The 14,095-nt window shown below is 40.6% G+C and overlaps 2 protein-coding genes across 2 annotated transcripts in view; one reads left to right on the top strand and one right to left on the bottom strand.

The window, feature by feature from the left end:
• POU2AF1 (POU class 2 homeobox associating factor 1) overlaps positions 1-10,696 on the bottom strand; it is a 117,300-nt gene extending 106,604 nt beyond the window's left edge. Inside the window, exon 1 of the mRNA XM_044996752.1 lies at positions 10,552-10,696. The gene's annotated coding sequence lies outside the window, so the exon portion shown is untranslated. The remainder of the gene's footprint in view (positions 1-10,551) is intronic.
• Positions 5,464-14,095, top strand: part of LOC123354608 — a 35,623-nt gene continuing 26,991 nt past the window's right edge. The window contains exons 1-9 of the mRNA XM_044996725.1: positions 5,464-5,523; positions 5,605-5,769; positions 6,078-6,260; positions 7,077-7,197; positions 8,633-8,746; positions 9,782-9,950; positions 11,752-11,914; positions 12,274-12,462; positions 13,844-14,036. Of these exons, the coding sequence (XP_044852660.1) occupies positions 5,464-5,523; positions 5,605-5,769; positions 6,078-6,260; positions 7,077-7,197; positions 8,633-8,746; positions 9,782-9,950; positions 11,752-11,914; positions 12,274-12,462; positions 13,844-14,036 (1,357 nt within the window). The remainder of the gene's footprint in view (positions 5,524-5,604; positions 5,770-6,077; positions 6,261-7,076; positions 7,198-8,632; positions 8,747-9,781; positions 9,951-11,751; positions 11,915-12,273; positions 12,463-13,843; positions 14,037-14,095) is intronic.

The following is a 14,095-nucleotide window of genomic DNA, read 5'->3' as shown; positions in this document are numbered from 1 at the left end:
CTCTCCCTGAATATTGGGGTATCTGTATTTGATCTTTGGGTAGGAATCAGAAGGCCTGCAGGGGAGTGAGAGGGGAAGGAAAGGAGCCAGGGACCTACTGGGAGATCATAGGAGAGAAAAGGAGGCCCAAGAGGTTGGGATAAGAGTCTGAGCTTTTTGATGCTTATGTGAACACAACGAATGTAGTGTTGCTTGTTCTTGTGACTTTTATCACAAGTCTCCCAATATGTGATGTTTTATTTCAATTTCCGGCTCCTGGAATCTTGCGATTACGTGAGACTCTCAGCTTGCATTTTAAAAAGTGAGTTTATAGCACTCATGTTTTCAGAGGAAAGCTTGAAAATGTGACCCCAGGGCACTCTAAACACTCAAAAACCATAAAAAGGCCCCCAATTTAAAAACCAAACCAAACAATACAAATAAAAAATGTGATTTCTAAGCCAATCTCATGATTCTGGGGAGCATGACTCCTGATTTTTGAACATTTGGGGTTGTCAACGCTGCAAATGTGTATCTTGAGGGTTTGGTGATTTGGTGATGTGTGGTTTGTTTGTTTGTTTTGCAATCAAGGTTAATATATCAGGTTTGATCTCAAGCACACTAGAAACAATAAGGGAAGAAGGCTAAATGACAGCTGCGGCTCTAAGTCCAAAGCACTCCCTCCTGGTACAAAAATTCCTATTTAGTTTCTTTGTTCCCCTCGCCCTTAGTATTATCAAGAGAACTTGGACATAAAACAATTGAATAAAAACAACCAGAAGAAGAGCTCCCTAAAACAGCATCAGCCTCCACTCTTAGAACGTTATCCACCTCCACTGGGCTCTGAGCTTTGCCTCCTCCCATTAAAATACTTTCTTTCCAGCATTCCTAGCAGAAGCAAGGGAAGTGACCGATTGGCACACACCGCAGCCCCTTATGTCACTTCTGGAGAAATGAGACGTATGTTTGTCAGTAACAGTGAGTAGTAACCTAGCACCATTTGTTGATGGCTTTTCCACAATTAAGTCTAATATTAGTTCAGGCCCATAGCCACAGGTACACCTCTACCTCGATATAACGCTGTCCTCGGGAGCCAAAAAAATCTTACTGCGTTATAGGTGGAACTGTGTTATTTTGAATTTGATTTAATCCGCTGGAGCACGCAGCCCTGCCCCCTCCCCCCCAAGAGCATTGCTTTACCACGTTATATCCAAATTTGTGTTATATCAGGTGGAGTTATAGTAGGGGAGAGGTGTATTGATATTTGCTGCAGAGACCAAAAGGAGATACAATTATGAAGGGGTTACACTGTATAAGCCACTGTCCTGAATTATTCCATGTTCTTCATTATAAAACCAAATATATCCCGGATTCTCGGGGTCTGTTCATTTGATGCTATATGCATTATGTTTGCAGATGCTGCTGCACCACCTATAATTTGGAGACCCGTCCAGCACTAGGAGAAAAAAAATCTCTAATGCTATAACCAGCTTCCACTATTCTAATTATTTAAAATAGTGCTAACGAGGACAGTCTTGCATTTAAGGCACCCAGCTAGGATGCAGAAAATTTGAGTTCAGGTATCTCTACCACAGACTTTTTGTGAGATCCTGGGCTAGTTATTTGCCCCCAATCCTACAAATATGTGCATAACGTTATACACTTGATTAGCCCCTTCACCAATAGGAGTATGTGTGCGTGTAAAGTTACATGCCCACTCATATTTGTGGACTGGGACTTTGATCTCTTTGTAGCTCAGATCCTCATGTATATAATGGGAATAATAATACTTCCCTTTTCTTTCTTCTCTGCTGAGGCCTCGTCTTGCTTTGACAATATAGCTATACTGGTGTAAGTGTACTGAGTAGACACAGCTTATGCAGAAAGAAGGAGTTTTTCTGTCAGCATAATACCACCACCTTCCTGAACATTAAAAATGCATGCCTTATTATTTAATCCACTTTAAATTCAGACCTTCAGTTAATTTGGATTAATTTTCTCGAGTGTTCCCATGTAGACAAGCCGTAAATTACTGTTGAAAATGTTACCGTAGGCCCAGGTGCTCAAATATATATAGCACCTAACTCCCATTGAAAGTGCCTATATACCTTTGGGGATCTGGGCCTTAGTGCCTAAGTCATTTTGGTAATAGGACTTTAGAATAAAATTGACTTTGGCACATATGGATATAAATCTTATTGAAAGTCAATGGGAGTCAGGTGCTCAGGTGCTTTTGAAAATCCCAATAGGTGCTTATCTGCATCTTTAGGAGCATAAATACTTTTGAAAATCTGGCCCATAGACACTTTTGAAAATGTTACCCTTAGATTTGTCATGGCCTAGGTAAAGAGAATCCATAATCTAATTCTGTTGTTTATTGCAACAAGCAGAAATAAAACATAAGGATGAACCATCCAAGTTATTTTTGTTTTGACAATGTTTAAAGCAATTAAATTATCACTAATTATAGTAAGCATGCAGCCACTTTAATCTTTAGTTGATTGTGGCACAGATGATCTTTTACCAGTCTATACAAGAAGCAATGCTGCCATCTGTTGTGGAAAACTACTAACAGGATGAAAATCCAGTTTTTTTGCAGGACCAATTGGTCCTGCAAAACTTTCCATGCTGCTGTTTAAAAAGTGTAAAAGGATGCAAAAAGGCAAAGCACTGGGAGACAGGCCTCCGGTATTGTGTTCAAATCTATGCCAATGACTTTGGATGATTCACCTAGCCAAGGTGGAGGGAGACGGAAGAGAAAGTAAGGTCATAATAATGAATTGTTGGTGTAAACTATGTAGCCTGCCCCAAAACCAAAACAAAGTTCATCTCACCCTTAAATTTATGGTAGCTTATTTTTAATTCAGACTTATTTAGAGGGGGGATTCATAGATTAAGATGAAGGACAGTTATTATCATCCCCAAAAAGCTCAGGTTCTAGTCACAAAGTTCAGCAACTAGGAATGAGATCCTTGGATCAGAATGGTGAGGAATTGTAGATAAAAACAGCTAAGCGTTTGTCCCTAGCCCACTATTCATATTTCATTTGCTAGCTGTTTGCATTGGGCAGGATCCTGCTTCTGTTATATGACCCCGAGGGAACACAATAAGATCAGGTATCTTTCATGGATGTTTTATATTGATACATTCATGTGTCTTAAGTTTCGCTCCCTATAAAATATTCAATGGCTGAAGTGAAAGCCTTCCAGGGTGTATGCATGTTAGTAACCAAAGTTTAAAGAACTGGTCATTTCTCTGCTCTGTGCCACAGAAAGATGGCCTGTCTCATCTTCATTTTATTCATATTCCTGAGCTTGTCTTGCTGTGCTGGGGATTTGCAACTTCTTCAAAACAATGAGAATTGTGAAAATGGAATCTACTGTACAAGAAGAGAACAGAATCAGTCAGTCTGTCCAGCAGGTAATTTGAAATAGGCTAATATCCATTTGCTAGAAACTATTTAAATGTTCTCACAATCTTGTTTCTTGAATTTAAAAAAAATATCCTTTAAAAGAGTGAAATTCTTCTGACATGGTATCTGATCTTTATCACTATGACTAGATAACAGACAGAATCCAGGATTGGCTGAAAAGTTTAGCATGACTACTGCAAGAATAAGTAACGCTTTCTACATTGTATTCAGTATTTCTGATCCTCATTGGAAAGCCATTTCTTGTGAGTTACTGAGGGTGCACAAAGCTTTAGAATCAGAAATTAAGGACCAGACAGGTGTGGCCATTTGTTTTTGCATAGAGAAAGAGGCCTGCAAGATTGCAGGGCGCGGGGGAGTGTGTCAAGCAACTTTCTGTTGTTTGGGGGAATCCCAGATCTTCCACTTATCCATATGTTGGTGAGAGTGAAGCTTTTAAGATATTACAAGAGCATATGTTGTTCCATGGCCTTTTATAGGACCACAGGGTAGTTGTAAATTTATGTAGCCAATGGATTCAATGGAGCTGACAATTTATACCAGCTGAGGATCTGCCCCATTGTGTCAGTTGTTTCTAGTCCTGCAAGTAAATACTTTTAAATTGAAATAAATATTTTTAGATTTTCTTGGCTTCTTCAAAATGCTCTTTCACATCTAACTTATGCATTGGGAGTACAGGACAATGGGGTTTTTATTTTGTTGAATGCTATGGGAATTTTTGGGTAATAAATAGTTTTGAGGAGTGGTAGTGTGAGCTGTGATCTGAGGGATAATTAGGTGTAAATGATAAATGTGTAGTATCCTGTCTTTTCTGTAATAACAGCATTTGCCAATGAGAAGATTTTCATACTGCATTGCAATATAAAGTTCTTAACACTCTAAAATACAATGGGCAAGCATTTTTAATTGAAGAATTGGGATATGCTTAATTGCATCAAAAATTAGAACAATAGTGTAATTACAATACATGTATACTGTAGATAGACTAATTAACGTACCTATATGATGAACTTTTACTCTTTGCTTTTTTCCCCCCGAAGGTTTTTTCTGTCCTGAAGGAAGCATTCTACCAGTCCCATGCCCAGCTGGCACCTTCCGTTCTGCAGAAGGAACTCTGACTTCACACAGCTGCCTCAACTGCCCCGTGAATTTCTTTAATCCCACACCTGGCCAAGTGGCATGTCTTCCATGTGGCTCAGAAGCTGTACAACCCAAGGAGGGTCAAGAAACATGTGTCTGCCATGGGGAAGGCCGTGTGTTTCAGGTACAGGACCAGCTCCTTCCGATTGTGAAAGAACAATTTAAAGTGGAAGCGTTGAAATTTAGTTTTATTTCTAATAAAAGATTCTACTATTTTCTTAAATAACTAAATTATAATTTATTATTACTTATTATTTGAATTGCTGCATCACTTGCAAGACCCAGTCAGAGACTGAAGCCCCCCATGTGCTATGCGCTGTACCCTCAAATAATGAAAAGACAGACCCTGCCCACAAAAAGCTTACACTTAATAAAAACAGTTTGGGTTTCAATTTTATTTCCAAATAACCTATTGTGACCAAATCACACTGAGAATTTTGACCACACCATGCTTAATCACACTAACACTTTAAGCAATGCTTTATTTTAAAACAAGATAAAGGGGGGTTTTGTTTTGTTTTTGTTACTTTGAGCTTTAGAACGTTAGTACTCATGAAAGTGAGAAAATGGGAGAACTGGCTAGATCCATGCATTGGTCAGACACTGCACAAACTTCTAGACAAAGGTCTGCCAAAGCACTTCAGGACCACTGTTGTTTTAGTGCTCACGCTGACCTACCAATGTAATTCAATCCTGACTATAGCACCATCTATTATTTCAGCCTTGGGCTCTCACATTACCTTGCCAATATACCTAGTATGTACTACTGAACATAATAATTCTCCTTCTTTACTGGCTGTACTCTTCAACCCTAAATCCAACTGTTCATATACAGGCCTCTTGTCTCCCTGTTCACATTCTGGAACTCTGCATTGTTTTGAGTTTCTCTTGGTTGCATCATTCTGTCTCCTCTGATGGAAGGTAAAGAGCATGTATTTGAAAGCCAAAGGTTCAGTTTACATCTGTCCAATAAAGTGAGATCCTGATCTAAGGAGTTTGTGGAAGCAGTTTTGCCCGGAAGACCACAGATGCTGAATAAATCTTTCTTCTTACAGCTCAGTGATGCTCACTGTCCTTGTGCTCCAGGTTATAAGACTTTAGAGGATGGGAGGAGACGCTGTGTTAGACAAGTATATGACATTTGTAGAGATTCAACTTCCCGAAACCAGGAGGGACAGTGCTTGACTAAGAAAGAATGGATGCATTACTGTACAAATAAGGTACTGTGGTTTTTTTATTAGTGAAATCCTGGAAACATGCATAAATTTCTGACCATTCCTGCATTGCATATAGACTGTGCATGAACAAAGAGTGTCACTGGCGTTTTCACAACATGCTCTGAATTCCTGCATGTTGCTCCTGTCCTACCTGAAATAAGAAGTTCCGATTCTTTCAGCATGACAAAACAACTGCCCAATTTCCTTCTGCATTTTTCTGTTTTTCCCAAGAGGTCCTGATTAGAGTCCCAATATTCAGATTGTTTTCACTTTTTTATGGCAGAATTTCTTCTTTGTTCATTTCTCTGCAGGTTTGTGCCCGTCCTGAAGACTATCAAGGCTATGACAAGGTTCTTGGCCTCTGCGTTTGTCGAGCAGACAATCTGAACAGTGTGTGTAACTCTCAGTGTAGAAGACAACAAAGAGACATTCTGCAGTTTGTCTGTAAAGGGAAAAATGCTCAACTTTCTCTCACTTACAGAAATGGGAGCCAGGTAAATGTGCTGCTCTTGTAACTTTTCCAGTGCATCTATTTATACTGAATTTTTAATATACAGTCAGCCTTATAATTGAAGGAGTGATGTCTTAAAGTGTAGGAACAAAACAAAAATAAATTCTGCTTTAGATGCCTGATGTATTTTTGCATCTGGTCTTGTGCTGCAGCTGTAGCTTGTAGGTGAAATTCATGTCACCCAAACTTATAAACTTTTCAGTATTTGGATATTTTGAACAGTAGGTTGGAGGGGCCTGTAGGTCTCCATTTCCAATCTATGCAGATGGCCAATTTGGCAAGGAGGTATGCTGGTACCAAGAGACATAATTGTCTTTGTCTATATGGGTCTGGCCAGGTTGAAGACTTAGCTTGTAACCTGTACTGTCACTTGAGAAACAAATGGTTCTCTCTCTTCCCAGACCTGGTGCCTTTTACCACATCACCTCAGAAATTAGAATACTTGCTACAGCATGAAAATATTTCAATTGTATTGGCTGTCACTTTATTTGCCTGGTAGGCCATAAAAGTGAGAAAAAAGTATGTGAGAAGGAGGCTACCGTTGACCTAAATGAAATAAAGTAGTTCTAATTTTTCTAAATCAAATTTTCATATATCATTTTAGGGGTGGTGATTTGAAAGATGTAACTGATTTTAGGGAAGGGTTAATTTTGTTTCTTTAATTTGTGTGTTTAAAATTTGTATCTGTTATTTGGATTTGTGTCGATTTGCAGTTTGTAATTATTTATTGTATTATGAGGAATGGCCTATGGCTAAGCTATTATATTAGTAAACTTCAAACTTCAACTTTTATTTTCAGATTGCCATTTTCTTGGCACAATTAAAGGCAGTTCTACAAGTGCTGCATTCCCCTGCTAAGAACCCCTGCCCTACCGAGCACAGCACGTCTTCCTATCCTGTATACATGGTGAAAACAAGCGGTAAGGAAGGGGATGACAGATTTCACATTATATGGGTAACGAATGGCCTTTATAAATGTAATGTTGACATCCCTGGGTGGGTTGCTGGCAGCAGGGATTGAACCTGAGACTGCTGGATCTTGATGTACAAGTGTGTATGGCCTGAGCTAAAAGGCCAATCTCTGTGAGCCAAGGCTGTAGTTGGCATGTCACTCTCTAGGGGTATGTTTACACTGCACATTAATCCCAGGCTGTGACTTGTTTTGAGCCCAAGCCCTTCTTCCATCCATACAGAAATCTGTCCAACTTGGGTCAACAAGCACTCAAGACCTGGGTCTGAGGACTCTGCGGGGGGTCAGAACCTAAATCCCACTGAGGCTCAGGTACAACCCCGGTCATTTTTCAGTGTGGATATAGGTCAAGCCAGTGACCCGAGGCAGAAGGTCAGCATAGTGCAGTATGGACACATTAGCATGGTTGAGAGACCTGAGTCCAGCAATTATAAACCCAGTTTTACAATGCAGTGTGGATGCCCGAGGATGGGGTTAGAAGCACCAAGTCTACAAGCCCAGGTCCCACAGCCCTTAGGGTGAAGTGTAGACATACCCTCAGTAGCCTGACCACTACTAGAGTGGGACAGAGCACCACACCGAGTGGACATGGCAAACAACAAGGTACTCATCAAAACACCTTTTAAAGAGCCTTAATGGATTATTTCCTAGAATGAAGATCTCATAATCAGAACTTTAATTCAAAGTGTCAGCACTCTAGATGAAACTCACCCTGTGCAGAAATTCCACCTATGCATTTGTTAAATACCATGTAAGACCAGACATTTTTTTAAGCCTTCTGCTTCCCTAAAGTGTGATATGCAAAGTATGAAGAACACTAGGTTTACATGTCAGAGGATCCCTTTCACAGATCCTTTGTCTGTAGAGATTCTGCTTGGGGATGCTTATGCCTCATGTTTTAATGTGCATTTAGCAAGTAGATTTAAATGTACATATACATGTATATTTTCCCATTACTCTGGAATAAAAACTGTGCGCCAAATGCATTATTTGTGTAACCAAATGAAGCTCCATTAGCATTAATAGAATTGTGCTCATTTACACAGGTGGTGCATTTGACCATCTGGGCCAGATCCTCAGCTGGTGTAAATCAGCATAGCTCCATTGACTTCAGTTGAGTTGCATCAATTACCACCTGAAGATCTGGCCCTGTAGTGCCAAAGAGAACCTGAAGCACATGGATATTGCACATGTGTTTTAGAGCACAGGCCCTGAATGAAATTACAGAGCCAAAAAGGGCCCCATGCACGCTGGATACAGTTCTATTTCAGTTTTTCTAAGCTTGATTTTTGAGGTGAGATAAATTGATCCTCTCCAGAGGGGGAGGAAATGGGGATTCTGGTATGATAAAAATGGGTCTGACTGATGCTTTTATATCATTTCAGGAAAAGGGTTTTTGGGTGTGTACAATCCTGACCCTGAACTGCTGCACAATCTCATTGTGCCAAACAAAATTTCATCTCCTGACAAAAGTGTACCATTGTCAGCAGCAGCTCCAGGTGAGGCTATGCAGGAAGGCTGCAAAAAGTAGTTTCTGTAAGATTTGCCTTTGGTTACCAACATTAATTCCCTGCTATTCTGAACTGTGTCTGCAGTGAACAGTTAATAGCTATATTCAAAGCGTACAGACCTTGTCCTCCTCCACTAATCATATCCCCTGAGAGATTCTCTCATTCTAAGCCTGATTCAAAGCTTATTGAAGTGAACAGAAAGAATGCAATTGACTAAGGTGGGCTCTGAATCAGACCCTGTCTCCACTAGGGTATTGCCAAGCAGTTCTCGTCAGGGTCAAATATCACCACATGCAGAACGCCCACAGCTTTGTTCCCTACAGTAAATATGTGCCTTCCTTCTCTCTCACTTTAACTGTTACTATGTCAAGTCACTTCTTTATTGGTTCCACAAGTCCCTTGCAAAATAGATATAGGAGTCTCTGGCTCATACATCCTAAGGTCCTAGTGATTCTGTTGGCAAAATGATTCTCTACATGAGCTGGAACTATTATTATTTTCAAAATATTAAGGTAAACATTTTAAACTTAGGTGCCTAAAGTTAGGCATCTAAATCCTTATTGAGACACAAGGCTTATTTTATAAGCACCCAAAATTCCCATTGCAATTGCCTGGTCCCTACATCCTTGCAAGAGGGATGCCCGCAGTCAGTTTTACTCATGCTTACCCAGCCTCAAATCTATGGATGAGCAATTGCAGTAAAATGCAAGAGTGTAGTTTTGTTACACAGTGAAATGCTATAAAAGCTAGAAATCATGCAGCTAATGCCTCACCTTTAGAAGAACAATTTTAAAAAGGATGAAAGGACAGTGCACAGTTTCACAAAGTCAGGTAGGAGCCAGAGTGATAATCAGCATTTATCTGCCACCCTGACTGTAAATTTGGTTTATTTCTGGAAACAAGATTTAGCTCTATAAAGTTTAATTGTAAAATAAGCAAGAAATACCATATCCTGAGGCCATTATGTATACAGACTGCCATGAAGAATAAGATCCTAGCCCACTGAGATCTCTGTTTTCACAGGAAAGACTGGCAAGGAAGATCCTCAATTTTATTGGGCTCAAAGCCAGAGGCCTTCAAACTCTACATTGCAAATCTCATTTACAGGCATCTTAAATCCCACTACGTGCATCAATAGTAACGTTACCATCATCTTCATTGTTTCCAAAGAACATTATCCAGTGTATGATGTGTAAGTACACATTCTAAACCCAGTAGAAATTTGCTAATCCACATTTATCTAATCCATAGAAAACATGGTTGGCTTTTCCACATCTCTCAACACAGATTTAAGAGCAGAAAAGTAAGCAGATGGGAGTGGAATCAATTATTATTAAATCTGCATTATTTTTTACAAAATTGGCTGCAGAATATATACTGGTACTTAAGGAAAGATCTTCACAAATAATTAAAACTAAAGTGCAATTATCATAACAAGTGACCAAAGTGCATTTTGTGATGCCACCTTTTTGCTTTTTAATTGTTGTGTTTGTTCACTTCACTCCTGTGCAACAGGCCAACATGAGTTTTATGCACCTCTTAAGTCCCATTTCAGCCCTGCTTTGGCTTTGTGATGGCCCTCTGCACAGGGATGAATTTCATCCTTATTCACTGTCACAGTGTTACAAGACTCACCATCTCAGAGTGTCCCCTCACAGCAAGACTTGGGATTGCAGCCATCTGCCCCTCAGTTTTACCACAACAATCTTGCTGCAGTGACTCGGCCCTCTGGCTAAGCCATAAAGAGAATTCCACCCCTTCCACCGTATGCAAGTCCAAAACAAAGTCTTTACCCCACTCTCCAACAGGCCCCAGCTCATCCTTCCAAAGGGGTGTTTATCTTCTCTCTGATTCACACACTCTTCTGCCCTCTAGGTTCAGCTTTCACCCTTCCCAGGCTCCTGTCTCTCTCTCCACTCAATCCCTCCTGGGCTCCTGTTGGTTGCTCCCTACTCTTTCCTGAGCTACCAGTCTCAGGCCTTCCTACCTGGAGTCTTCCACAGGCCTATGTCTGCTTTGTGCTCTCCACTTCAGCCAGCACAGGTGTAGCAGGGCAGGGCTAATGGACCAGAGCTGGCCAGCCCAAAGCCTTCTGGCCTTAAAGGGGCAGGCTGGCCTGTTCCACATGGGTACAAGGCAAACTGCACTGTAGACCCCTTTTAGTCCCTCTCAGCTGCACCCCTAAGATGACAGGCCTGGTGCCCTGCACCTCACTCTGGGAGGGACCACATGGCCCAGCCACTCTTAGACTGGATCTCTGCGCTGCAGCCCCCTGGTTCCCAGTCATGTTAACGGTATAGGACAAACCCAGCTTAGGCACCTCTACAAGCTTTCCTTTGGGAGCCTGTGACAGTACAAGTTCACAGTGACACAGACAGTGTCTTCAAAACAAAACATTCCCTAAAGGTACAAAGCATATAGAGCAAAGGATAAAACAAAAAAAGGCTGATATGCCTGGGTCTGACTTAAACCTAATTTTCCTTGACAGCTTTTGGAAGTACCACTCAATCTCACTAACTCCATCTCTGGCAGGGAGATGCAGACTGCACTCTTGCCAGCTTTTCACTGTCACAACCTGGACAGCCTCTACTAACTCACCCCAAAATCCCTTCTCTTTGAGATTTAGGATCCCCTTTGATCCTAGGCTTTAGTCTTATGAAGAGTAAACCATTCTAGCCTGCTCTTTCCACTGATGGTCCAAACCTTATCTTTGTCATTGTTTCATTTCCTGTGGGTTTCCCCCTTTCCTCCTTTGTTTCAATTCTTTCTGGCATTCAGGCAGATAATCTGAGAAGCATATGATATTTGTAAAAAAGTACTATATATAACTCCCTCATTCTTTACACGTACCTATTCATGGGATTGAGCCATTTGCAAGGGGTCTCCAAGTAATTACTGTGCATTAGCAAATTTCTGCTGTAATTATGCACATTATTTGCAGAGTATTTTACAAACAGATGATGTCAAGAGCCAACTTTTGTTTCTGCTCCTAGAAACAACTTGTACAACACAAATAATGAATTTGACTGGGGAGGATTCCGTAGCCTGGCAGAGGAAATCAAACTGGCCTCCACCAACATCCTCCTCTTCCTGTACCAATTCGAGCATCCTGGCACCTATGTCCTTGGGCTCAGTAGTAACCAGCACAAAAAAATGGTTTGTTTTGAGGAATTCTATTTTTTGCTTTTATGATGCTATTTTCAGTGGAGTGTCTCAAGTTCCAGACAATGGTTTGGTATCAGAGGAAACTTCAGAATGATAATGAGTCTCTGTATTGTACGTACATTTTGCTGAGTTGGTACAACGTGTGTTGGGGTGTGTGGACATGTCTGAGTACAGTGGCTTGTGAATGAGTATGTTCATGTAGTAACATTTGAGTGTAAAGGGGGGGAAGGAGTCAGTGAAGATCTGGCCCTCTGTTTAAAATACAAACCTACTATTTGAGTTCAAATGGATAGACCCAAAGTTGCATATGTCTGACCTGCTCTTTCTACACATATGCTCATTCCATGAAGTATGTTAGAGTCATGCCACATGGTGGACAGTGTTATGAAGACGGGCCATTCTTCCCAACAACTCCCAGGCATGTCATACAAGTGGGCATTGCAAGAATACCAAACCTTCTTCTGAAACCTGACTGGCCAGCTATTATTGGATTAATAACAGGGCTTCTCATTTTCCTTATTACCTGCCTGTTGCTGATTGTAAGTAAAAATTATATACTATCGCTTTTCACTGCACCACTTCCAGATTTTGGAATTAGGATTAAACTACATGTTGTACACACATTTTGAAATTCATCCCTGCGCAAAGGTCCCGCACAGCCCTATGTACCGCTTATGCCCTAATGCAAGGGCTTAAGTAGTATTTAAGAGCTGCATAGAAGGGTGAATTTCACCTATGCTTCTTAGTTCAGTAGACCAAGACCTAGATGCTATGATGACTGGCACTATGAATATAGCAGAGAGATAGAAAAAATGTGTATAATATTGAGAGTTCCTGCGGTTATAAATCATGCCTATTGTCCCTGAAGATACATGTGATTCAGCCACTACTCTAATGCTCATTCTCTGTTACAAGGATTGTGTTAAATTGGGAACAATCATGTGATCCAGCCACGGCGGGGGGGGGAGACAGGAAAAATTCTTTTACTAGTGGCTCCCTTTTCTCCAGGTCATCATCCAGAGGCTGGCAGGAGTCAGTGGGTTTTTAAGATATTTCTTCGTGAATTGCATGACTGTTTCACAAATGAGAGACCCACTCCTTAATTCTAGTATACCAGGCAGGGGAGGGATAGCTCAGTGGTTTGAGCATTGGCTTCCTAACACAGGCTTGTAAGTTTAATCGCTGAGGGGACCACTTAGGGATCTGAGGTAGCACAATCACTACTTGGTCCTGGCTAGTGAAGGCAGGGGGCTGAACTCCATGGCTTTTCAGGATCCCTTCCAGCTCTATGAGATAGGTATGTCTCCATATATAGCTACTGTTAAGGTTTGTCCTTAATGAATCAGCCTTTTAAGAGCCAGGGAACATGAAGGCAAATTCTGGGCTCCTTAGGGCAAAACTCCCATTGATAGCAACAAATACAGGATCAGGACCACAATAAAAAAAACCAAAAAGTGATACAGTTTTAGACTGTAAGTTCTTCAGAGCAGGGATATTCTATATGCTCACAGTACCTAACACAGTAGTGTCCTCATCCTGATTGGGGCCTGTTACTGCTACTAGTAAATAAATAAATAAATAATTGATAATGATTTATTAATTCATATGTCAGCAAACTCAAACTGCTGATGACTGCAGTTCCTGCCTCTTGACTCATGTGGATCTATTAAGACTAATAATTTGTTGGGTTTAGAACAGATCATGTGAATACTTTAGATTAGAATGTGTGGGCCAGATATTCAGCTGGTGTAAATCAGCATAACTTCTTTGACTTCAATGGACCTATGCTGATTTATACCAACTAAGGATCTGGTCCTGCATGCGATGATGCATCCTGTTGTTTGAATGAACAACGGTATAAAAATAGTAATATGTAATAGTTGGAGTAACCTGTTCACTCGGTTTCACTGTGTTTTGTAGCTTCTTTGTCAAGACTTGGGTTGGTCCAAAGAAGGAAATACCTGCCCTCTGTTTCGAAGGCTGCAGCTGAAATATAATCTTGACAAATATTCCTCCAAAGGATCCACAGTGATTTCAGTTAAAAAATGTCATCCCAGGCTGAAGAATAAAGGCAGCTTGGATAAAAACTATGGCAACTCTGATGAGACAGAAGGTCAGATAATTTTTTTTAAAGTACATAATAAACAGTTATTCAGGCAAAGAGCTGAATCA

The sequence above is a fragment of the Mauremys mutica genome, chromosome 22, assembly GCF_020497125.1.
Source record: "Mauremys mutica isolate MM-2020 ecotype Southern chromosome 22, ASM2049712v1, whole genome shotgun sequence".
Taxonomy (NCBI): Eukaryota; Metazoa; Chordata; order Testudines; family Geoemydidae; genus Mauremys; species Mauremys mutica.
This window is presented reverse-complemented; position numbering and strand designations above follow the sequence as displayed.